This window comes from Cladophialophora bantiana (genome assembly GCF_000835475.1).
Source record: "Cladophialophora bantiana CBS 173.52 unplaced genomic scaffold supercont1.13, whole genome shotgun sequence".
Lineage (NCBI taxonomy): Eukaryota > Fungi > Ascomycota > Eurotiomycetes > Chaetothyriales > Herpotrichiellaceae > Cladophialophora > Cladophialophora bantiana.
In genome coordinates, this window is record NW_015971587.1 from 243,330 (window position 1) to 266,744 (window position 23,415).

The window sequence follows — 23,415 nt, forward strand, 5'->3', positions numbered from 1 at the left end:
CTTTCCAGGCTTTGGTGCGGCTGGTGCAAACGATTTGACGCGTTCATTGCCTCTCTGACTAGCCTCAAGATTCAATCTCGATCCGGGGTTTTCTCTGTTTTCCCTCTTTCTTGGAGGCCTCGCTGAATGGCTAGTCAGTCCACGTGCTGCTAGGGATTCACACTTGCTAAAAACGCATACGCTACGGGATTGGCCTATTCTTCCTGCTAGACACTATAGCAAAGCTTGAAGCACTAACAGCTTTCAAGACATGGACGGATGACAACCATCGACATGTTACTTCGGACCATACAGCTTCGTCACGTTTACTAAGTTTTCCACGCGACAGAACGAAGGACAGACCCACAACGCTCACGAGGGGTATCACCAAGCGGCAACATCCACCAAGGGGGGAGGCTTGAGCCTTGAAGGTAGTCGCCGTTTCATACACACATATCAACCACCTCTTCCAGCTATCCTCTGATCTTTAGCCACAAGTGCAGCTATCTCAAACCTTTGTCCACAAGGGTTCTGTGTCTCAGCCTCATCTACCGCAAAATCCACCTCATCGAAGGGAGCCGCACTGCTCAACATGGCTAACCCGGCCGAGGGTGCTCCCAAGCCTGATCTCCCACGTCCCGAATACCCAGAGTGGATCGGCAGGAAGTTTGAACCTGATGGAACATTACTACCTTTTCCCGGAAACACTATCATTTGCCATCTCTCCCCAGAACGCGCCATATACCGCGCAATGCTGGGTCTGCATGATGCGCTTAAAAGTCACAAGCTTGCCTCGCAATACACCTTGTTACCGCCCCAAAGCTGGCACATGACTATCTTTGAAGGTGTCACTGATCAGATTCGGGAGCCCCATGTGTGGCCGGCAGATTTGCCGCTCGATGCGCCCTTGGATATGTGCACAGATCTGTTCAGGGAGAAGCTCAAAAACTTTGATCTCGGCAGCGAGGCACCATTTCACATGACAATAGTCAGCTACGATCCACTGGTGGATGGCATTGCCCTGAAGGTCGTCCCTGCAACTCCCACCGATGAAGCCAGGCTTCGCGGTCTTCGCAAGCGCCTCTCTGAGCTCCTTCAGATGTACCATCCTGCTCACGACAGATATTCCTTTCACATGAGCCTCGCATACATTCTACGTCGTCTGGATGACCAGCAGCATCAGGAGCTCTGGGACTTTCTACAAGAATATCGTTCCAAACTCCCTATTCATTTTACACTGGGTGCTCCGGAATTCTGCGCCTTCGACAACATGTTTGCCTTCAGTCGGCAATTCTTCCTAGGGGCAGAATGCTGACATGATTTCGTCTAGAAGGAAGAAATCATATTCTTCGCTATTGAGGGCGTGGCCAGACAAACATTATCACGGGTTCGCAGTTCGAAGGCGATATCAGGTTCGTCCTGGAATGCAGCAACGGGGGATGAAGTGTATCTCTAAACTAGCAAGATCATCAGCTGCATCACCTCGTTCTCTTGTGACACTTCAATGATCTCCTAAAGGTAACCGTCGTCCACGCCTATAGTACTACTAAAAAGGCAGTCTTATGAACACTTTTAGGCGTCATTTCTCTACTCGATCAAGCACATACAGTCTAACGGCAAGATAAACACAAACCAGCTCAATCATAGAAGACGATTCTAAGTACTCGGTATACAGCCTTTGTCAAGGGATTCCCGATATTGGCAAAGATGAACTAGCTTTGCGAAAATGCTGCAAAAGTCCTTGTCCGCCACATCTCCCCTACCAATTGGGCGGCTTCGTCTTATCCCAAACCACCGCTACAACACCAATCAGAAGCATCGACATCTCCTCCCATAATGATCAAGGTATTTTTGCGCGTCGCTTCTAATGTTTTACGGCTCGCACTGTCGATCATGTTGATTTTGTATCTGATCTTAGCAAGACTGAAGTTCGCGCAAGGAACTGCAACTCCTCCCAGCCATGGCTTCAGCCAGGGTTCCCGCCGCAAGGAAATACCGATCGCGGAAGCAGAAGCCTTGTGACAATCGTCGGCATCGCCGCATCTGCTGTGTTCGGGATGCGGAAGGTGCTTGTGCGTTGTGCAGCAGACGATCGATCCCATGTACATTCAGCTCGGAGCCATCTCCTAGGAAGCGTCGAGCCCGATCACCCACCAAGTCAAGTGCTCCTGTTCGTGATGGTACCTCGGAAAAATCAGTCGGGACACCAGCCAATTCTGGTGGTGGTCGTCATGTGGTCGTTCCCACCGCGAATGCCACCGAAGGACGAAAGAATCGGATCGATGGAAAATACATTGGGTTGAGTGGTACTGACGATGTCTATTTTGTGGCTGAGCGAAACCAACCCGTCGGCAACGATCCGGTACACGAGGCTTACTTTTGAGTATAATCCATGTGCCCACTCAGTTGCATTGATTGATCTGATCCGTGGAAGGAACGCGCATCTTCGTCCGCATCGGTGGCGTCAGCCTTTTCAACCCATCGTGCTCGCTCGATAGAGCCTAGTGCTTCAGTGGTTCAGATGATCTTCCTCGAGAGATCTCACCCAGCAATCCCTTTACTTGACGAAAGTCTCATCAGAAGCCAGAAGCAGTCCAGGCTTCTCACAAATGCAATCGCCATTCTATCAAAATATACATCTCCGGAGCTGGAAGGGCTCCACAACAATGTTCTGATCGAGGATACGACTGCATCTTTGCTCCTGGAAGCGCGGTCTCCTACACTTGAGACTATTGAAGCAGCAATTCTTTTCACCCAAAGAGCTTTACGGGGAAGATCTGGGTGCCTTTTCTTTTTTATACTATCAGGTTGGCTAATCATAGCAGGAGCACCAGCGCCCCCGGAATGTATGCCGCGATTGGGTGTCTTGTGGCCATGTGCCATGATCTCGGGTTAAACATTGACTTCTCCAACTGGAGTATACCCGAGTCGATAAAGCGACGGAGAAAACGATCGTGGTGGGGTGCTTACATGCAAGACAAATGGTAGACGAAGCATCCTATCTACATTATGCTCCATGGACTTGACTAATCCGTGCCATCAGGTTCGCTATGGCTCTGGGGAGGCCGTCGTTCATTAACACTACCAACACCACAACACTTAGTCTGACAGCATCCGATTTCGAGGAGGCTACATCGGGGTCCTCGGACGCAGAGGCAAAAAGGCCAGAATTGGTAACAGGATTACACTGCTTCGTGGCCATGACCGCATTTACCGTCATTCTTAACGAAATTCTCTCAATTTTCTTTACCATCAGCTCCGTGGCCAGCCTTCGAGAAGTCAGCGGCGAACACATCATCAATATTGCGGAGAGGATTGAATCCGACCTGGCATGCATGCATGCAAAACTCTACCTCTGCCTCTTCGAGCATCAATAACATAAATAGCCATATCCTCTCTCAAGTCAAGTTCGAAATGGTATCGATATCCAGCACAAATACCCTCAAGCTCCAAACCAAATTGCGCATCTCCGTCCGGCTACTCCATCGCAAACGAAAATTACAACATCACCACTACCGGTCCCCGCCCCGATTGGAACAACAGCGACTATTATTCACACATCTGCCAGAATGTCGACTGAAAGGATGAAGACTGCCAGCCCCGCCGCGACAGCAGACTCGACCAAGGACCTTCAGGTTGTAGAAGACGGTATAGCCACAACGACGTCGCTGGGCGAGACGCGCTGCGTGTCCGCCAGCGTCGCAATCGATCCGGCCGCCGAGCGGCGCCTGGTGCGCAAATTCGACCTGCGCATCCTCCCCACCCTAGCTGTCATGTACCACTTCAACTCGCTGGACAAGTCGAACCTGGGCAACGCGAAGACGGCCCATCTGGAAGAGACGCTGCACCTCACCGGCGATGACTACAACATCACCTTGTCTGTCCTCTTCGTGCCGTGCGTCCTCACCGCCCCGTTCCTCGGCGTTGCCGGGAAGAAGTATGGCCGCAGCAGAGTCCTGCCCATCATGATGATGAGTTTCGGTTTCTTCAGCTTGGTGAGTCCTCGCCAGTTCGCATTCTCTGACTGTCTACGTGGCTATAACTGTCTCGCGTACACGTTGGCGCTGCCAGCACGACACCTTTCGGGAGGGGGGTTTTATTTTTCTTTACTTTTTCCATTTCGATCGGCTGAATCTAATGGACTGAACCTATTACAGATGGTTGTTGCCGTCTACAATTTCGGCGGCTTGCTTGCTCTACGATGGTTTCTGGGCATGGCAGAAAGTGCTTTTTTCCCTCTTGGTAAGTTCCCAACCATATCTTTCCTTTCCGCTGTTGTCCCATGTGGAATTATAGTGGTGCTGATACACTTCATCTCTGGCAGTCATCTTTTATCAAACGACCTCCTACCGCCGTGGTGAACAGGCTCGTCGGCTTGCAATCTTCTACGCCGCCTCGTCCATCGCTTCCGCGTTCGGCGGCCTCCTTTCGTTTGGTGTCTTACAGATCAAATCGGGTAGCCTGGCTCGATGGAGGTACCTCTTCATTATCGAAGGCGGCTGCACGATGCTCTTCGCCATCTTTGCATTCTGGTATCTGCTGTACGATACACAGAGCGCCAGGTTCCTCACGCCCGAGGAGAAGGAGCTCGTGTTCTACCGAATTCAGGTCGATTCGTCCTCAGTCGTGGGGGAGAAGTTCAATCTCAGGTCCGCTCTTGCCATCTTCAAGCACCCCACTAGTTGGATCATTCTCGGGATTGAAATCTTCCTAGGCGTCCCACTCCAATCGATGTCTCTGTTCCTACCCGTCATCGTCTCACGGCTAGGCTATTCCACCGTTAAGACGAACCTTTACACAGTCGCGCCTAACATCTCCGGTGCGATAATGCTAATCCTTTTGGCATTTGCTTCCGACTACACCCGCCTCCCCTTCCCCTTTGTCGCTATGGGCTTCGCTTTCACCTGGATCGGCTTCATCATCTATGCGGCGGTCGACGTCCACACTCAGCTCCACGTGGTCTATTTTGCCTGCTTCATGATGACATGGGGCACCAGTGCCCCGAGCGTCATCCTCGACGTGTGGTACAACAATAACATCGAGGACGAGAACAAGCAGATGATGCTGACGGCCATTGGCGTCCCATTCGCCAGCATGATGGGCGTGGTGTCGAGCAATATCTTCCAGAACAAGGATGCCCCCAAGTACATGCCTGCCCTATTGACGACAGCAATCTTCGGAGCCTGCGGGTGTCTCCTCACGTTGTTGCTGGGCGCCTGGATGATCATCGACAACCAGAGGAGGGATACCCGAGACGGCCGCACCGTCGAAGCGAAGGATATTCCCTCGGAACTCCTCGCCGCAGGACCCGCTAGTCCCGATTATCGATGGTTTCTGTGATCACAGACAATACACGGAAAAAATACGAGAGATTTGGACTGTCGGAAGTTGATCTTGAGGGTTGAGCCGACTATGGGATTTTTGAGCATTCGAGACGTGGGTTCAAAGGTTGAGATATCAGACGGTGCAGGACCAAAAAATGGATCTCTTTGTGGCTTATGTGCTGGCCTGGATATGGCAAAACTGTCGCCCCTTTCTGCACGATATCTTGATCGAGAATACGATGTCTTGCGAGCGCGACTCATTCCTGTCAGGTTTCTCGAAGTCAGATTGTGTTTTTCTGCACCGATCATAACAAACATATCTACTAGGCGTCAATTTGGAGAAGGGTATTGCTGAACACCAAAGCTACCGTCATCAATCGTCCAACCTTACCGTGTCTCATTACATGGTCCTTGGACCACTACCAGCCCAATCGTTTTCGCAACTGGGAGATCCCTTCGAAGATCTGTCAAAGCCAGCGTGCGAACCAGTCCAGAACTTGCTTCATCGAGTCCTCCAAACATGCCCGCTCCTCTGGATCGTCTGGATTGCCTCTGACAGCAAACCCATGTCGTCCCGGTTTATAGACTTTGTGCTCCACCTCTGGCAACTTTCTGCCCGCCGCCTTTGCTTTCGTGTGGATGTCTTCCACCTTGCCCTTTTGCTCAATCTTCACGCCCACATCCTCCAGTCCCCACCCTATGCTGACAGGCACGACCAAAGCCTCGACGTCACCCGGAAAGGCTAAATGGCTCGGGTGCAAGGCCACCACGGCGTCTACAAGCGGCACTTTCCGGCCGTCGAGCTCGATCATATTGCTCTCCAGCCCCGCTCGAATGGCATATTTTCCGCCCCAGCAGAATCCCACCATGCCGATCTTCTGGCTCGGGGGAGTCGAGCGCCTCAATGCCTGCAAGAAATCCATGCAGACCTTATTGGTAGGCCCTTCCTTGTGCCTCGTCATCCACATGACAAACGACGGCGCCCTTGCGAGAATGCCTGTATACTTTGCAAACGCCGACTGTTTTTTTGCATCGACCGGAATCAGGACATCGGCAGTCTTGAGGGGCACTGGATCTCCCTTGAAGAAGTCTGGGAGATAGACAAGCCATTCCCCGCTTTTGGCGTAGGCGTCGGCGATCAATTTGTTGTTGGGCAGCGGTAAGCCAAAAATGTCTGAGTAGACGACTATGATACCCCGTGGATTGGTCCGGTTGCCGACAACGTAAGTATTCAGACCGTGAACCTCTTCTTCCTTGCCTTGAGGTTGGCCTTTGTGAATTGTGCCCTGGGAAATGTGGTCAGTGGAGCGTGTTCATTAGACTTGGATCAAAGAGCTAATACTTTGATGCACTCTTCGCACGAAGGATCCATCGTTGGTGCTCAGGAGTTTGTAGTACTTGATGCTTACAAAAAATCACCAGGCTCCACTTCACAGGGGCGTTCGCTCGGAAGAGACTGCGTGAACTAAATCTTTGACGGAACTTTCTGTTCAAGGTATAGTGGATTGATGGCTAAGGACAGAGGGCTCGAGAGGCACCCCATGGTTGAAATATATCAGCCCTTAACAGGCGCGACCAGCTCTCGATTACATCGCCATTGAACTCGGGGAGCTGGTTGAGCCGTCGTGTGTCTCGGTGCGTTCTCGCGCACTTCTCGGAACAGAATTCATTGGTAAATGGACTCTGATGCGTTGTGAGTAGCTGCTTCAGGCTAGTTCAGGCCCCTACTTTTGTAAGCGGCGGTACAACAGCAAGCCTCAGTCTTTCCGCTACACACTGCGACCACCGATCGGCTAGAATCATATCAGCGCCCATTTCCTCCGACCGTAGCATGTCGCAAGGCTTAATTTCAGTCACAGAGTCGGTGTCTATCTCAGGGTCGAGCTCCGAAAAACCCGCGGCTTCTGCTGCCCCTGCCAGTGCTCCGTCAACAGCGCCTGTCCAGGCGCCCAAGTTGCGCAGCTGTCTCGTATGCCGCAATCGCAAGGTTCGCTGTGACAAGCAGTCACCCTGCTCCAACTGCAGCCGGGCAAATATTGCCTGTGTCTTTCCGTCGACCAACCGCCCGCCGAGGTGGGCGCGCCGCTTCAATCGCCTCACCAACAATGCCCCGGCATCAAGTGCCCCGGTACCGCAGGACGCCAATCCAGACCTTGATAAGGTCATGGACCGGTTGCGGAATCTCGAGCAGCTGGTTAAGGAGCTGAGCGGCCAGCTGGAGCAGGCCCGTGCACGTGCAGCAGCTCACTCGACCGCCGGCGACTCATCTGAAGTTAACTCTCCCGGGAGCTCTAGCCAGAACCGCGATGTAGAGCACCACAGGGATCTGTCACCCGCCACCGATATCAGCCGTGTTCGCAAGCAGTTTGGCCGCTTGGTCCTGCAGAATGCCAGCCGCAGCCACTATGTGAGCAGCGCCTTTTGGTCTCGGGTCGATGATGAGGTAAGTCGGCGCTTTGTGGTCACATCTTCATCTTGCCGGAATGGCCCGCTTACTCTCGCCGCAGCTCGACTGCCTGGAGACGGATACCCGAGGGCTGGTAGGAGACGATTCTGATAGCTCATGGGATGAGGCATCTCCTGGAAAGACATCGTCCACCCAGGAAATTGAGCGGACGCCTTCGGAACGCCATGCATTCCTGTTTCGACACAATCTGAGTCTCTCAGCTCCCAACCTGGATGAGTTCCACCCCTTGCCATCACAGGTACCGTTTCTCGTGGACGTCTTCTCGCGAAACGTGAATGTCTTTATGCGGATCGTCCACATTCCGACCCTTACTAAGATGATCAATGGTCTAGGCGGCGCGGGCAGGACTCCCCTCAGACCATCTAATGAAGCCTTAATATTCTCGATCTACTACGCCGCTATCACCTCTATGGAGGAAGATGATGTGAGTCGTCCCTGAGCCGCGACGTCGGTGTTCGGACATATGACTGAGGATGATATTGACCATCTTTCCCCAATAGGTTTTGACCAACTTTGGCTTCTCAAAATCTGACCTTAATCTCAAGTATCGTCTTGGCCTGGAGCATGCCCTTGCCAAGGCAGACTTCCTCAATATCCCTGATCTGGTTCTAATTCAAGCATTCGCTCTTTTTCTGTGTCTTGCTCGCCGACATGACAGCCCAAGGTTCGTGTGGATGATGACTGGACTCGTCATCAGGATGGCCCAGTACCTTGGGTTGCAGCGGGATGGAGCCCATTTAAAGCATCTGACTCCTTTTGAGATTGAGATGCGGCGAAGGCTCTGGTGGACTCTGTGCAGGCTGGATTTGAGAGCTTCGGAGGACCAAGGGACGGACCTTGGTATTGCGAAGAGCAGCTTCGACACAAAAATCCCCTTGAACATTAACGATGCAGACATCGATCCCGAGTCCCAACTGATGCCTACAGAGCGCTATGGCGTGACTGATATGACATTTGCACGCATCTCCGCTGGGATAGTCGATGTCATGAGGCAGATGATGACCCGTGGTCCAGACGCGGGGGTGGCTGACCTCAAGGACCAGAGCCATCTCTTGAATGAGATCTACCGGAAATTCGAACAGGAGTACTTTCAGCACGCGAGCGAATCTGGGAATATTGCCTATTGGGTCGCAGTCACCGTCGCGCGGATGGTCATGGCCAAGATGACGCTCATTGTTTTCCTCCCTGCCCTCTTCTCTACCTCCAGCGAAAGCATCTCGGACGAGATAAGAACCAAGCTGCTGATCTCGGCAATTGAAGTCGCCGAGTACAATCATGCACTGAACGCCGAACAAGCATGTCGGCATTGGCGCTGGCTTTATCAGAGCCACACTCATTGGCATGCCATTGTATACCTCATGATCGAGATCTCACGCCGCCCTTGGTCGCCGATCGTGGAGAGGGCTTGGGTCGCCCTTCACAGCAACTGGCTGATCCCAGCCCGGGCCCCAATAGACAAGGACTTGCGCATCTGGATTCCTTTGCGAAAGCTGATGTGCAAAGCACGGAAGCATCGCGACGACGAGATCCAAAGGCTTCGAGCAGATCCACAGGCCGCGGCAAGGCTAGAGATGGGAGACCAAAAACTCCCGGTGCCGTCAAGCTCTGGCCCGTTTCCAACCGGGTTTGGGGTCGACATCTTCCGTGAGCGATGGCGCCAGCTCGTAGCGATCCCAGCGGAACCGGGTGACCGCGGATACGTGTCTCGAACTCCGGGCGCTGGGCTTGCCGACCTTCCAACGTACAAAGTTCCCCCAGAGCCACCGTCAGCGAGAACTATTCCTACAGGTACCTCCGGGGATCTGGGCTTTGATATGACGTTTGAACCCATGCGTCAGGGTATGGATGGACAGAAGGGAAGCCAAAATATAGAGAGCACCAATATCCAGGACCCTAAATCGTCAATCACAATGGGTGCTCCCGGCGAATTGGTCTCAGAACAGACTCTTGGGCAATCACACAATTCCTTTCCCACGATCCCGGAAGACTGGGCAGATGGTCGTACCATGGGACCTGGTTTCCACGCTTGGTTGTGGGCCGATGCCGACCCCTCGGTCGACGTGTTTTCCAACTGGGAGGTGGATTCCATCGATCCTAGTATGGACCTGGGCGGTGAGGTCAACTGGTACGACTGGATCGAAACTGCCAAGGGCATGGAGTGGGATGCAATACCTGCTCATAGCGCCAGGTAGATAGAGCTCAGTCGAAATCCCTAGCAGGTATCCGAACGGGACTGAGTATTTTTCAAGAAGTATGCTCGACGGGGTATAGAATGAGAGGTGGTTGGGGGATTGAAGGAAGTTCTTTGTCCGTATGGTCAGACCGTAATGGCCCGGTGGGCAGAATTCATTCTTGCTTCTTCGAGATGCAGAAGCCGTAAACGAACAGAGGGGAGATTGGGGTCAAAGACCTCGTTAGTCATCCTCTCCAAGTCCCTCTAACAACAAGGGCGACAGTCAGACATGCAGCCATATAGGTACTCCCGGGACATGGCAAACCCTCCATGACACTCCAGACGAGGCCGGCCCTCTATATAGCTAGTCAGCAAAGCCACTCAGCAAGCCCCCGATCACGACGCCGACGGGGACAAACCCCCAATGACCCCACTGCCCACCGCCAATCTGCCGCAGGCTGATGAACCCATCTGCCACGGCCACCAGCGTGCTCGTCCACACCATGACCGTCAGAGCCTGGCGGCTGCCAAAGTACGACGTCGACATCAGCGCCGTGCCGAGGGCGATGGTCCGCGCGCCCTCGAGCATCATGACGCTCTCGACGAGTCTCCCCTCGGGCGTGTCTTCGATCGAGCTGGCGCGGGCGCCCGGGTGAGGGAACTGGAACAACGCGAGCGCCGACCGCGGGTTGAAGAGCGCGTTGACGCCCAGGCCGAAGGCGAAGATGCCGAAGCCGCCAACTATGCGCGGGAGGTAGGGCGATTGGGAGACGGGCATGATTGTTTTCTTTTTGGTATACGGCGGTGTTTTATTAGGAATGCATGTATTGTTTCGCTTGGGATTGCGAATATGGGAAAAAAAGAGATAGGTATTACTCCGTATGTATATACGTCTCGAATACGAATCGGTGAGTATGCGATTGCTATAGATAATGACGATGATGTTGTTGTTGTTGTTGTTTCGTCGCTGATGAAAAACTTCCAGGAGAGTCAGTCAGTCAGTCATCTTGTGTCACGGTTGTTGATATAAGTTTCCCATCAGACGTCAAGGTCAAACGGGCGGGAAAAGCTTGAAGCGGCTCTATTCCTAAACCGTGCGCTCGGTTAAGCACGAGTCGTACAGAAGCGCAGCCCTTGACCCGAAAGGGTTGGGGGCAGGCCACGTCGCATTACCCAGTACTACTCCGTACAGTTACGTATCAACAGACACAGTTATCTGATATTGATGATCAACCCCACTTCTTCGGAGGCTCCTTGTACGGAGTAATTGATATATATATGCACATGCAAACTATCTACTCGCGCAGTGCCACGTCAGTGATCACCAGCGGCAATCTTACTCCGAAATCTTGTCGTAGCATACCTGGTACAAATAGGGACGTCGGGTACGGGGTTGGCTTGAGCCCTTAACCTGTTTCAGAGTCGACTCACAGAGAGACTTACGGTTGGGCGAAGATATGGGTAAAGGAAGTTCTCGGTGCATGGCGATCATGATCAAACCCCTGCCTCTTAGGATGTCAATACTTTGTACCGCGTAGCCCCTAACTCGCTTTGCCCTGTCTGCTCTGCCTTGATGGCTGCTGTTCTGGGGACCTACTTGGTTCGTCGAAAGGAGTGAGTTCCCCCACTGCACAGATAGTGTCATCGCCGCTTGGTAAGCAAAATCAAAACGCGGACCCTCGGACACTCGGACCCTTTAGCTCCGTATTATCATGGGTTCCAGCTTCAGACACCTCAGCTTGGGACAGACTGCGACGCGAGTGCCCTGCGGTGGGCGTGGTCGAGTTTTCTTCCTAAAGAGATAGGATATCAAGAGAATTTCATGCATTAGACGAAAGAACGACAGCCTCCGACTCCACACGGGGGATGTCCCTGGCGTTCCCAGAGGAGCAGTTTGTGACATTTCCGTGCTTGGGTCTCACTCATGGTCTATACAGGTACGGGCGGGGTGCGTAGAGATGCCGCAAAAGTGGCACACCTGATCTAAGCAGACCTGGCCACTGAGGTGATGGGGATTATGAGTTCTTCCACCGAGAGATCTTTGACAGTGACTATTGGCCGTCGTTGAGTTGGACGCCAACAGAATTTACTGGCATGGGAGGTCGACAGTTACTTGTGCGCATGCGGATCAGACGGCACAGCAAGCACCTCAATGGCCTTGCGTTCCAGGAACATACCGCCCATTCCTGAGATAGTTGAGGCGTTCTTTTGGGTAGCCCTGAAATATCATGGTCATAACAAAACGTCTGCTTCCAGATATCGCGGCCCTTTTTGCGCTCGAGTGCCCAGTTGGTATAGCACAAGCCACTCGAGACGTTGATTCATTGCACTCCAAGGGCCGTCTCCCGTACTCGCTACTCTGACTCTCACTTGAATCTGGAGGCGCACGCATGCGAAGGTTTCCCCCCAGATCCAGAGATCTTGAATTGTCATGTTTGAGCATTTCCACTTACTCCATACAACTATTGCTTACATGCAGAACATCACCGAAAGAGGCCGCTGGAGAGGTGGTGGGCTCCTTCTGGGATCACGGAGCGCGATGGCGAGAGAGGCTGGAAAAGCTCGTTTCCACATGATGATATTTTGTTCCTTTAATTAGATACCCGGCTAAACGGGTTAAAGAGCGCAGTTACGAGGCTGAAAGATGGCAGGGATGTTGTGGGAGAAGAGAAAAACGTGGCTGCCCCCCTTGCCCCACTAAGCCCTTTAGCTTATCCGAAAAGGGTCTGCCGCGGGCCGGATTGGGACTAGCGCGTCTATACCGAGAGACGTGGGATGGAAAATTCAACTCAGGGGAGGGAAAAAGATGTTCGCGCCCGCACTAGCTCGCTTTGCCTTTGGCTTTCAAACCTCACGGATCGCATGGCAGTCGGCCACAAAGGTGCGTCGTCATCATTACGTCCTCGGGAGGTACGCTGCACGAGGGACGCAAAGAAGAGGGGAGGTTCCGCTTCGATTCTTCCGTGGCACAACGGAAGAACAGCAGAGCGTATTCCTGGGGCTTTTGAGCCAGACGAACGAGTAGGTAGGGTAGGTATGAGCCCAAGACTTGCACCCGCTTCAGACAATATAGTCTCAACCATCTTCGGTAAGAGAAAGCTTGGTTCTGACATTATCGGTTTCCGAAGTCCCGCATGCGACGCGCCGCCTGTGGTGTCTCAGTCCATCTTAGCCTTGGCCGTTCTGGGCTCGTGAGGATCTAATCTCCCCTGTTGTCTTGTCTGATCCACGACTCAACCATCTCTCACCAACAACGTGGGCGCTCTCTCCATGCAAGAAATGCCTATGCTTGGCTTCTCCTTTTCCCTGCGCTGTGATAATCTCCTGAGCCGCGGCGCAAGCACATGATTCCCCAGTCGGCCGCGGTCTTGCCCCACAAGTCAAACCGTGCCCGTCAGCCACGGCTTGACTGATATCAGCTGTCCGCCCCTGTCTCCTGGAACATTCACATACCGAGTGGAGACGATCTTGTTTCTTACCGTAGAAGGCACCTCACAAGTGGTAACCCGTGCCCGGAAGTCATGCATCGCATCGAGTCAATGGCTTGCTTCGAGCGAGACCCCCGGCACCATGGCTCTCCCGACGTTGAACCGCCGTCGTTCACGTACAAGTTCAAGACGGCTTCCATCCTCGTCGGTCCTGTTCTTCCTGCTCTCACATTCGTTCTTCTCACCCGTGATCTTTGAAAGCGTTTGCTTTCGTCCTCTCGTTTTCATTTTGTCACTCCTTTCCTACTGATATTGTTATGCGGTCGCTCCTTTATGCGGCGGCAGTCTTGCCGCTGCAAACCCTCGCTTGGGGTGGCAACAAGGCAACAGATATTGACGAGATCGTGGTGGTGACTACAACCAGAACAATCACCGTGTGCCCTATTACAGAAGCATGGACTTGCGGACCTGAATATCCGACCGCACCATGGCAAGATTGGACTGCATCAAGTACCGGGGTAGTGTCAACAACAACAACCCCCGTTGGCGGCAACGGAGGCGATGGGCATGGTCACGGCGGCCATGATCATTCGGGAAGTTCGAGCTCATCATCATCTGGTCATCACGGCGGGGGCTCACACTCTTCTGGAGTTTGGACTTCGTCATCTGTTGGTCCATCTGGAAGCCCAAGCTCATCCAGCCCATATTCAAGCCCGACCTCGACGAGCCCGTATGGACACCCTACCTCATCCGGCCCGGATAGTAGCCCGACGTCGTCTAGCACATATGGCCACCCAACCTCCACTGGCCCCTCGGGAGGAGACTCGTCGTCCACCACAAACGATCCTCCTGCAGGAGGCTCGAGCACGACTTCTGGTCCTGCTGGAAGCTCAACCACAACCGATCCTCCAGTTGGACCCGGAACGACATCCAGTTCGTATGGTCCTTCTGGGAGCTCAACTACGGCTGATCCTCCTGCTGGGACTTCGACGTCGTCGGGTCCTTCTGGAAGCTCAACTTCGAGCGATCCCCCGGTTGGCCCCGGCACAACATCCAGCTCCTCCATTGACCCCCCAGCTGGTACCTCAACCTCGTCCACTACCAGCTCTGCTGATCCCGCCGGTACGTCCAGCACTTCTTCCGGCTCTCCTGGCACTACGAGCTCGAGCAGTGTCGATCCTCCAACGAGTACTTCTTCCGGCTCTCCCGGCACCACCAGCTCGAGCAGTGTCGATCCTCCAACCAGCTCATCCTCTGGTTCGCCGACTACTAGCTCCTCCAGCAGCGCCGATCCCACCAGCTCCTCAACCTCTAGCGCAGCTTCGACTACTAGCTCAAGCGCTGACCCTGTGAGCACGACGAGCAGCAGCCTCACTCCAACAACTTCGGCCGCAACCGTCACGAGCACCACCACTCGCAGCGCCACCACCACTTCGACTACTTCCTGCGCTCCGTCGCAGACGGTGTCTGCTCTAGCTGAGACTACCTGCTCTGACAATACGGCAGACGACCGTAGCCAGTGGTGCGGCAAGTCAGTCGGCGACGACACAGATGAGCCTTACACGACAGGAGAAACCAAGTCTTACACATTCACCATCACTGACGCTAGCATCAACTTTGATGGCACTGTTCGGCCGTCGTTTGCGATCAACGGTGGAACTCCTGGTCCCCTCATCGAAGTCAACTGGGGTGACACTGTCGAAATTACTGTCATCAACCTCTTGACCGACAACGCCACTACCATCCATTGGCACGGTATCCGACAGATTGGCACTAACGATCAAGACGGTGTTCCTGGTGTCACCGAGTGTGCCATCCCACCTGGCGGCAGCCGAACGTACACGTGGCTGGCGTCGACTTATGGAACCGGTTGGTACCACTCTCACGCCCTGTCACAGTATGGCGGCGGTATCCGAGGACCCGTCGTCATCCACGGACCTGCGACTGCCAACTATGATTATGACATGGGCCATGTCATGATTGACGAGATCTTCGGCCAGACCATCTTCCAGATGGCGTGGAACATTGCCAGACTCCGAGGACCGCTCCCTGCCGCCGTCAACTACATGGTCAACGGCAAGAACAAGTCTCCAGATGGAAGCACCGGACAGGCCACTCAATGGACTGTCGAGGCCGGCAAGAAGCATCTGTTCCGCATCATCAACAGTGCCGCTCAATCATCCTTCATCGTGCACTTTGACTACCACGAGATGACAGTCATCAGCTCCGACTACACCCCGATCGTGCCATACAAGACCACTAGTCTCTACGTCAACCCTGGTCAGAGATACAACGTCATTGTCGAGATGAACCAAACCCCTGGCGCATACTTCATGCGCGCCATCACCCAGACCGGCTGCGGTGTGCAGAACGTCAACAACGGTCTCGGCATCGCCAACCCTGTCTTCACCTACAAGGGCACCTGCGGTACCCCAACTTCCGAGACTCTCAGCCTGACCCCGGCGTCAGACTGCAAGGACGAACCATTGGCCAGCCTTGTTCCGTACGTCAGCAAGAATGGTGGCAGCGTTGACGACTTTACCGACACTGCTAAGCTCCTCCCGGGTGGCAACGGTGGCTCCCAGACCTTCGCCGGCTACGGCCCCATCATCCGATGGTACTTCGGTGGCCTCCTTGATCTTGCCGGCAACAGCGCCACTGTCCTGGGCAACCAGACCGTCAGCGTAGACTTTGAGAACCCAACGCTCAGGACCATGGCCGAGCTGCCTACCTTGTCATTCAACAGCTCCAGGTACTCCAACGCGGTGGTCCTGGACGGCCCTCCAGGCGACTGGGTTTACTTTGTGATCCAGAACAACTTCCAGACGTCCCACCCGATCCACTTGCACGGCCACGACTTCTCGGTGCTGGGCCAAGGCAAGGGCGTCTTCACGGCCAACCAGGTCTCGTCGCTCAACTTTGCCAACCCGTGCCGCCGCGATACGGCGCTGCTGTTCGGCTTCGCGGGTCCCGGCGGCGTCGCCCAGGGTGGATGGACTGTCATCGGCTTCCAGACCGACAACCCGGGTGCGTGGGTTATGCACTGCCACATCATCTGGCACGCCGACGGCGGTATGGGTCTGCAGTACATTGAGCAGCCCGACGCCATCGACGCCAACAGCTACTGGTCCAGCCAGGGCTTCCAAGATGAGTGCAACGCCTACACCACGTACGCAGAGGGCGGCGGCGAAGGCAAGCTCAGTTACGAGGCGGGTATCAAGAGAGATTTGGAGAGGCACAAATATGCTCTCCATCACGGCATGCATTAAACGGGAAGCTGAGGTGAAAAGAGGAGGGAATGCGCGGGTAATGTAGATCTTGCACACGCCTCTGCCCTTGTGTTTGTGTCTGTCTGTCCTGTCTCTTTGTGGACACAACATGCCCCTACAAACACAGGCGCAACACCAAACCGGGGGAGGAAGTTAGCAGTATTTGATTTGTTGTGATGTTTGTTGGGGTTTGAACCAAACACCGCGAAAGAGCACCAGAACCTTTGGAGCGAGAGCGGCAAGAGCACTCAAAGCGAACAAGACCGCACGAACACCGGGATATGACCATCGCCGTCATCGCCCAAGAGGGGTTTGGGGGTGTCCTCATATCCAGTGGTTTGCTTGGTCTCGTTCCGGTTTGGAAAGGGGTGTGTCTTCTGCGCTAGGCAACCGACACGAGTGGAGGAGGAAGGGGGGGAAGGAAAACAGGGTTGGTTTCTTCTATCCGTCTTGTCTGGCATGCAGCACATAATACGACCTCGTCCGGGTTTTTCTGCCATGCGGCACGTAAATATGACCTCGTCCTGGCTTCATTTTGACTTTGGTATTGATTTTTTTCATTTATTTTGCTTTCTCATACCGGGGTATTCAATTCCTCTTTGGTCCCGTTCGTCTTGTTACTTCATGTGGATGGAAGCAAGGCGGGAAGGAAGGGCGAGGCCTAAGCTGTATGTACTCCGTATGTATGTATGTATTCGATCCGACTAGGTACATAGTCAGATTCGAAGCCATTTCACTCATTAACAAAGGGATTATATCCGCCGTACATCATATATGTATGAGCTTTATACCATCCGCACAGGCACTTACACTGGTATCTCTTCCATCCAGAGTGTGTACTTCGTGCTCTAGACCTACCTCCATATACGTGGCCTTTGGAAGATGGCCAAGGACGATCGATCAATCAAAAGGCTAGGCCCGTTTGTAAAGGGTGGGTGTGCATGTTGTTAGCTACCACTGTTAAGCGGTTGGGTTTATGACTTCTTATACGCAAGGAAAGACGCCGTCCGTTGACTGACTAGTTGACCGACCCTGAGAACGCCAGCGCCAAAAGCCTGTTCCAAGAATTTATACATCTTCAATCCCTCACTCCGGTGTGGTCATAACGCCATACTTGTTCAGACATAGGTATCATCAACAGAAAACTTCCTCCTTTAGACATGGCTCACGCAGTAATAGTTCCAACACGGGAGACAGAGACGTGTGTTAGAGGAGCGCTAGTCGAAGCTGGGGCCTCAAGAATCAGCTCCTGTGACGCAGCAAGCACTTGTTGCAGTAACTCAGAAAGCTTGTCGAGCCTCTGTTGTTGTAATGCGAGACGCTTGTGCAGGTCTAAGCTGACCCGGTACCATGTGTCTTCGGTGAGAGCGACCGCCGTGGGCACGCCGGCAGTCTGGGAAGTTGTCGCTGGTTCCGGTCCGGCAACGGTTGCAGACTCGGCTGCTTTGCTGCTTGCTCTTTCGGCCTCAGGTGCTTCTTCGGTTTCCACCAGCGTGAAAGAATCATCAGCGGTCGAAGGTTTGGCGGCCTTTGGTGCCGCGCCTTCAGCCCGGGACTTAAGGACCGTCCGATCATCTCCAACGCCTTCAGCAGTCTCGGGAGCGTTCTCGATGCGACGTTCTCGTACCTCTTCGACAGGAGGAATCTGGTTGACAAGCGCCTGACCGGTGATTGGAATGCCTGCTTGCTTCATCTGAAATATGATTCTAGCCCATTTTGATGACAAGCAGCCGGCGGCATCGTAGGGTCGAGCGCGTCGTGCCCATTCCGCCCATGCGCGAAGGACCCTTTCCGCCTCACGCTCGCCAACATCGAACCATTCCCGGTGCTTTACGCCGCATTTGCAGGAGATTTCCCTTAATCTGCAGCCTCTGATCTCGAGTTCGAGGTGTGAAAGGCGTTCGAGATGAAAGACGTTGGGAACGGTCTCAGTCTGATATCCTGGTTTCGTGGATTTGCCGCATTTTCTCTCCTTCTCCTTCATTCTGCTCGAAACTTGACACCCCGTAGCACCGATTTTGCGGAGACCTGATGCTGTATAATAGTACAAGATTCCAGACTCCAAATATTTTGGCAACAGCGGAGATGTCAACAATTCACACATTGTTAGTTCCCGCTTGTATCGGACGAATTCGGATCCTTCCCGGGTGATAACATCCTCTGGAGTGTGGCTCTGTGCCGAAGTTCTGCGACCGCTGCCCTTTCCGCTTGCTCGGGCCCGAGTAACGGGTCCCTCTGAGTTGCCTGTTGTGGGCACTGGGACGGTGGAGGAAGTTTGGGGGGATACTTCAGACTCAGGCACGCTGTTGGTGGCGCCGCAGTCTCTCGCAAGGAACTGGTCTTTCGACTGGCGGCAAATTTGCTCTTTCAAGCCAGTATCTTGTTTGTCCTCTCTGTGCCATCTTTTGCAACATTTCAAGTCGAACGTTCTCAATAGGGCATCATCAAGTTCTCCATCTTGGAAACAACCACATTCGATGTCCTGGATCAGTCTGTCACTTTCCTTGCCGTCGCCTTCGTTGACCAACAGTGTACAAACTAGACCGTTGTCTTTTTGGTAACCACATTTCCCTCTCCTATCCTTCAGGTCTGAGAAGGTCAGTGGATACTCGGGCCTTGAAGAGGGCATGATCAGTGCAAGAGAGGTGGGATCTGAAGCTGTTGCGGTTGCCTGGGCGACAACGATCGACGACTTGGGCTTTCTCAGGAATTTATATAACCCGTCATCGTGCATAGTCTGCGGTATGGCCTGCTACGTATGCGTAGAAGAAGCACATGGAAGCACCAGTGTGGCTGGTGGGCCACAAATCACACAGAATCCAGGCCTGTGAGGCGTATTCAGGTGGCTCAGGCCTTGGCTTGAAGCAGGACGCCATTCCTTTGGGAGGCGCAGTCATGGGACCGAAGACAGAGGGTGTTTTTCCAATTGTGGATGAGACAATTGATGCGCGAGATGGCTAGCCTCTGTCTGCTGCAGCAGAGAGGCCAACTTCTTTTGCAGCTCTGGGTTTAGTTCCTTCAGAGCGACTGAGATCGAGGCTTCTGGACGGATAGAGAAACGCATTCAACATTTCCTCAAGTTGCCTTTTGAGTCTGTAATTGGGGTGGATATTGATAAGAAAAGCTCTTGGCCCTGAGCAGTCCCGGGTACAACACCATTGCACTTCTGTTCAGACCCCAGCTTGAGAGCACAGAGGGGAGGAATGACCAAGGCCTACCCCGGTAGACAGAGAGTAGAAGAGAGTCACAGCCACGGAAAGAGTTGCAAAACCAACATGGGCCAAAGGGGTATTCGTAAGCTCTTTGGCGCAGCTAATGCAAGCCATCCAATTGAGAACAATAGGCTGTGCAAGAGGTTAGACCGAGAACAGCTTGCTTCCTGAGGGAGATATATCTCACAAGCCGCTAGAACCACAAACTCCATTGAGTGATTCAAGAGCGCGTGAGTGTATTTCAGGGCCATTCGCGGAAACGGTTCGATTCTCGAGCCAAAGACCTTTTGTTCTCGACACACAGTGGGTGCTGGGACGGTGGTGACAGGGTTGAGACTCTAAGCGCCGCGCGAGGCGACGCCACAAGTCTCAGAGGTACATGGATCGTTAGGTACATTCGCGCACTCGGGAGGTGGCCGTGTTGCATTGGGTATGCACCTTTGTCACGAACCTCCAAGCCCAAAACTGAGAGCTCGGAGGATCATCTGAAAAGGCACTTTTGGCTGTTGTTGATGGTGCAGGTGAAAAGAGAGGTCGATAAACACTTCTAGAGGCTGGGCCGTTTTCTTGGACTCAGGCCACCAATACCGTGCGGGATCTACCTCCCGTTGTTCCGTCTACCCGCTTAACGAAGGTCTCTCAGGCACCTAGGCACACCTAATGCGCCTCTTGAGGCGTAGGTGGATTCAAGCAGCCCAACCCAGGGCTACAGGGAAGAAGAGGCACAGCTCTCGAGAGCTGGATCAGAAAGACTTGAAAGCCGTTGTGACGCTACCAATGCGATTTCCAGACCAGCTAACAATGCATCAATGACAAGAGTTGAGATTGCTGTAAAGTTCCAAACACTTTTTCTGACATCTATCCCATTGCTGGCATGGCCTCTGCGCCTGCCTGTTTGGCCTTCTTCACGCTCTTCCACTCCAGGAAGCATGCCGCGATGAACGAAATGCCGGACACAGCAACAGTTACGCGGTAGCAATCCTTCAAGGCATATACATATGCTTCAATAACTTGGCGAAGGTGATCCTCCATCCCGATCTTAGCCAGCACGCTGCGGATAGCAGTTGCACCCGTGTTGATGAGGAGCTGTGGGTCAATATCTGGCGCGTATTTGGCGACGCCGCTGACCAAACCATTGGAGAACACGGACTGGGCGACGGCGATGAAAAGCGCGCCACCCAGCGATTGACAGAACATGAGCAGAACGGTGCCCTGAGGGATGTCCTTCATCGGCAAGGCAGTCTGGACCGCCACAAGAGGGAGATTGAATCCGAAGCCTGCCCCAAGACCCGCGCAGATCTGATACCCGAACCACTCGCGGAAGGGCGAGTCGATCGTGAAGGTACTGATCAGGCCGTAACCGACAGTCATGAGCGCACTAGCGCCGATGAGCAAAGGGGTGTAATAGCCAATGATGGTCACCAGGATTCCTGCGAGGATGGAAGTAAAAACGGTGGAGAGCATCAAGGGCAAGATCTGGATACCGGAGCGTGTAGGCGAGGACCCTTTGACGCTTTGGAGGTAAAGAGGCAGGTAGTACATGAGGACAAAGACGCCGGCCCCGAAAAAGAAAACGAACCCACAGGCGGCCATCAGAGTACGTTGGGTCAAGAGGCGGGGAGGAATGGTGGCCGCTTCACCCAGACGCCATTGAGAGATGCCAAAGAGGACTAGAAGGCAGCCTGCACCGACGAAAAGGCCAATGATCCGAGAATTGCTCCATGCGTAAGTTGAGCCTCCCCACTGCACAGCCAACAACAGACAGATGATGCCTGGAATGAGGATTCCCGCGCCAACGAGGTCGAGTTCGAGAATCCGCTTGAAGATTGGCTTCTCGGAAAGTTTTGGGTCTTGAGGGATGTGGAGGACTAGCAGGACAACGAGTATAGAAAAGCCGCCGATCGGGAGGCTGAATCAGGTCATTAGCACGCATGGGAAGTAGCAAAAGTCAGAAAAACCCCTGCTCACTTGATATAGAAGCACCATCGCCAGGAGATTTTGTCAGTGAAGACACCTCCGAGCAAAGGCCCTGCGACACTAGCCAATCCCCACATGGCACCAAAGAGTCCAAAGACCATAGGCCTGCGGATCAGAGGGACTGTACCGGCTGTCGTCAGTGCTTGAAGATTGACATCAGCTGTCTTGATTTGCTTACGAGAATGGGCAATGATAACCAAGGATCCCGAGAAGATTCCACCGACGCCAATGCCTGCAATTGCCCTCCCGACAATTAGGGCAGTACTGGACGGCGCAACAGCACAGATCAAGGAACCCAATTCAAAGACGCTGATGGCGGAGAGAAAGACCCATTTGATCTGGAAGACCTTGTAGATGCGGCCAAAGCTAGGCTGTAGCGCGGTGCTGGTCAGGAAGTACGCGCTGCCATACCAGCCAATGTCGTTGACGCTGTTGAATCGATCGGTGATTTTGGGGATTGCCGTGGCAATGATAGTTTGATCCAGCGCCACAAGGAAGACGGCCAGGCATAGGGCGACGATCAAAGTTACGAGCTTCAGTCCGTGGGGATAGTTGCTGGTATCTTCAGCCTCAACTTCAGCTTCCACTTGTTGTTCCTCCTTTCCCATTTCTTTGGCCAAAGTGTCAGTGGTCAAGCTTGTTTCTTTCTCGAAAGGCGCCTTTTCAGCCATGTCGATAGACGGGGTCGACGAGCCTGATACGGACGCGCTCGTATTGTTTTGGGGATGTTTCCCCCGGCCCGAGGTTTCTGGTGGCATTGTTGTTGTTGGCGGCTGTTGGTCCTCTGGTATACCCATTGAGTTTTACGTCGACAACCCGAAAACTAGAGCTTTTAGCATGTGAGTCGATCAAACATCTAAGAAAGCCCGTATGTGCATGAGGCAGCGGTGGTATATATATGTACTAGTCAGTTTGGAAATCGCGTATCCAGTTCATCTTTGGATACGAAGGTGGGGGTTGGGATTAGCATTTGGGCGACAGTTACTGGGCCGGGGCCAAAAAAGCCGAGCGCTTTGACAAACGCGGGACGCTCAAGGGTTCAAGAATGAGCCCTAGATGAACCAGAAGGGGGAAAGGTGAATGGGAGCCTTCACTGAAGCGCCCGGTTCGGACGAAATCCAGGAGTGTCAAAGGGATTGTTGATCGAATACTCGGATCTGGAACTCGATGGGACCGAGTTCTTGACAAAGCGCGGCGCATCCTTAGGCCGACCACTGCTGCGCGACCATCACGTGACCAGATATCGCTTTTGGCTATTCGACATCGGACACCTGATATTAGATGACACCGCAAGGAAGCCGCCGTCGTGTTGGTCAGGGAGAAAGATCTGGATTGCGCAGTGCCTATTGTGTCCATGTCTAGCAGATAATTCTCCCAATCGAGGAGTCAAGCAGCATCAAAAGCAGACCAACATAAACCAATTGACAAAGACTCGGAAATCAGGCTGAATGACGGTGTTTGGTGGCTTTCAGATTTCTGCCTTGTATCCTGCCCACATGGTACAGACCAATCCGATTGTTAAATGAGTTTCCGGGGGGAATTCCACGTCACTCTGTTTCCCCCGAGCCACCGGTATGTACCATCAT

At 53.4% G+C, this 23,415-nt stretch overlaps 9 protein-coding genes across 9 annotated transcripts; 5 read left to right on the forward strand and 4 right to left on the reverse strand.

Moving 5' to 3' along the window:
* Positions 1–571: 571 nt before the first annotated feature.
* On the forward strand, positions 572–1,294 carry Z519_08457 (uncharacterized protein; the record flags this gene model as incomplete). Its single annotated transcript, XM_016766185.1, has 1 exon — positions 572–1,294. One exon carries the CDS (start codon positions 572–574, stop codon positions 1,292–1,294), a length of 723 nt encoding a protein of 240 aa, XP_016617343.1.
* Positions 1,295–1,939: 645 nt separating this feature from the next.
* Z519_08458 (uncharacterized protein) lies at positions 1,940–3,356 on the forward strand (the record flags this gene model as incomplete). Its single annotated transcript, XM_016766186.1, has 4 exons — positions 1,940–2,341; positions 2,414–2,760; positions 2,802–2,963; positions 3,023–3,356. 4 exons carry the CDS (start codon positions 1,940–1,942, stop codon positions 3,354–3,356), a joined length of 1,245 nt encoding a protein of 414 aa, XP_016617344.1.
* A 192-nt stretch (positions 3,357–3,548) lies between these two features.
* Z519_08459 (uncharacterized protein) lies at positions 3,549–5,319 on the forward strand (the record flags this gene model as incomplete). Its single annotated transcript, XM_016766187.1, has 3 exons — positions 3,549–3,974; positions 4,137–4,221; positions 4,304–5,319. The coding sequence occupies 3 exons, from the start codon at positions 3,549–3,551 to the stop codon at positions 5,317–5,319; spliced, it is 1,527 nt and encodes a 508-aa protein (XP_016617345.1).
* A 451-nt stretch (positions 5,320–5,770) lies between these two features.
* Z519_08460 (uncharacterized protein) lies at positions 5,771–6,675 on the reverse strand (the record flags this gene model as incomplete). The annotated part of the gene is made up of 2 exons (XM_016766188.1): positions 5,771–6,589; positions 6,646–6,675. The coding sequence occupies 2 exons, from the start codon at positions 6,673–6,675 to the stop codon at positions 5,771–5,773; spliced, it is 849 nt and encodes a 282-aa protein (XP_016617346.1).
* A 459-nt stretch (positions 6,676–7,134) lies between these two features.
* On the forward strand, positions 7,135–9,962 carry Z519_08461 (uncharacterized protein; the record flags this gene model as incomplete). The annotated part of the gene is made up of 3 exons (XM_016766189.1): positions 7,135–7,746; positions 7,811–8,194; positions 8,271–9,962. 3 exons carry the CDS (start codon positions 7,135–7,137, stop codon positions 9,960–9,962), a joined length of 2,688 nt encoding a protein of 895 aa, XP_016617347.1.
* Positions 9,963–10,307: 345 nt separating this feature from the next.
* Positions 10,308–10,721, reverse strand: Z519_08462 (uncharacterized protein; the record flags this gene model as incomplete). Its single annotated transcript, XM_016766190.1, has 1 exon — positions 10,308–10,721. One exon carries the CDS (start codon positions 10,719–10,721, stop codon positions 10,308–10,310), a length of 414 nt encoding a protein of 137 aa, XP_016617348.1.
* A 2,967-nt stretch (positions 10,722–13,688) lies between these two features.
* On the forward strand, positions 13,689–16,640 carry Z519_08463 (uncharacterized protein; the record flags this gene model as incomplete). The annotated part of the gene is made up of 1 exon (XM_016766191.1): positions 13,689–16,640. One exon carries the CDS (start codon positions 13,689–13,691, stop codon positions 16,638–16,640), a length of 2,952 nt encoding a protein of 983 aa, XP_016617349.1.
* Positions 16,641–17,805: 1,165 nt separating this feature from the next.
* Positions 17,806–19,374, reverse strand: Z519_08464 (uncharacterized protein; the record flags this gene model as incomplete). The annotated part of the gene is made up of 1 exon (XM_016766192.1): positions 17,806–19,374. The coding sequence occupies one exon, from the start codon at positions 19,372–19,374 to the stop codon at positions 17,806–17,808; it is 1,569 nt and encodes a 522-aa protein (XP_016617350.1).
* Positions 19,375–20,710: 1,336 nt separating this feature from the next.
* Z519_08465 (uncharacterized protein) lies at positions 20,711–22,500 on the reverse strand (the record flags this gene model as incomplete). The annotated part of the gene is made up of 2 exons (XM_016766193.1): positions 20,711–21,761; positions 21,821–22,500. 2 exons carry the CDS (start codon positions 22,498–22,500, stop codon positions 20,711–20,713), a joined length of 1,731 nt encoding a protein of 576 aa, XP_016617351.1.
* Positions 22,501–23,415: the final 915 nt, after the last annotated feature.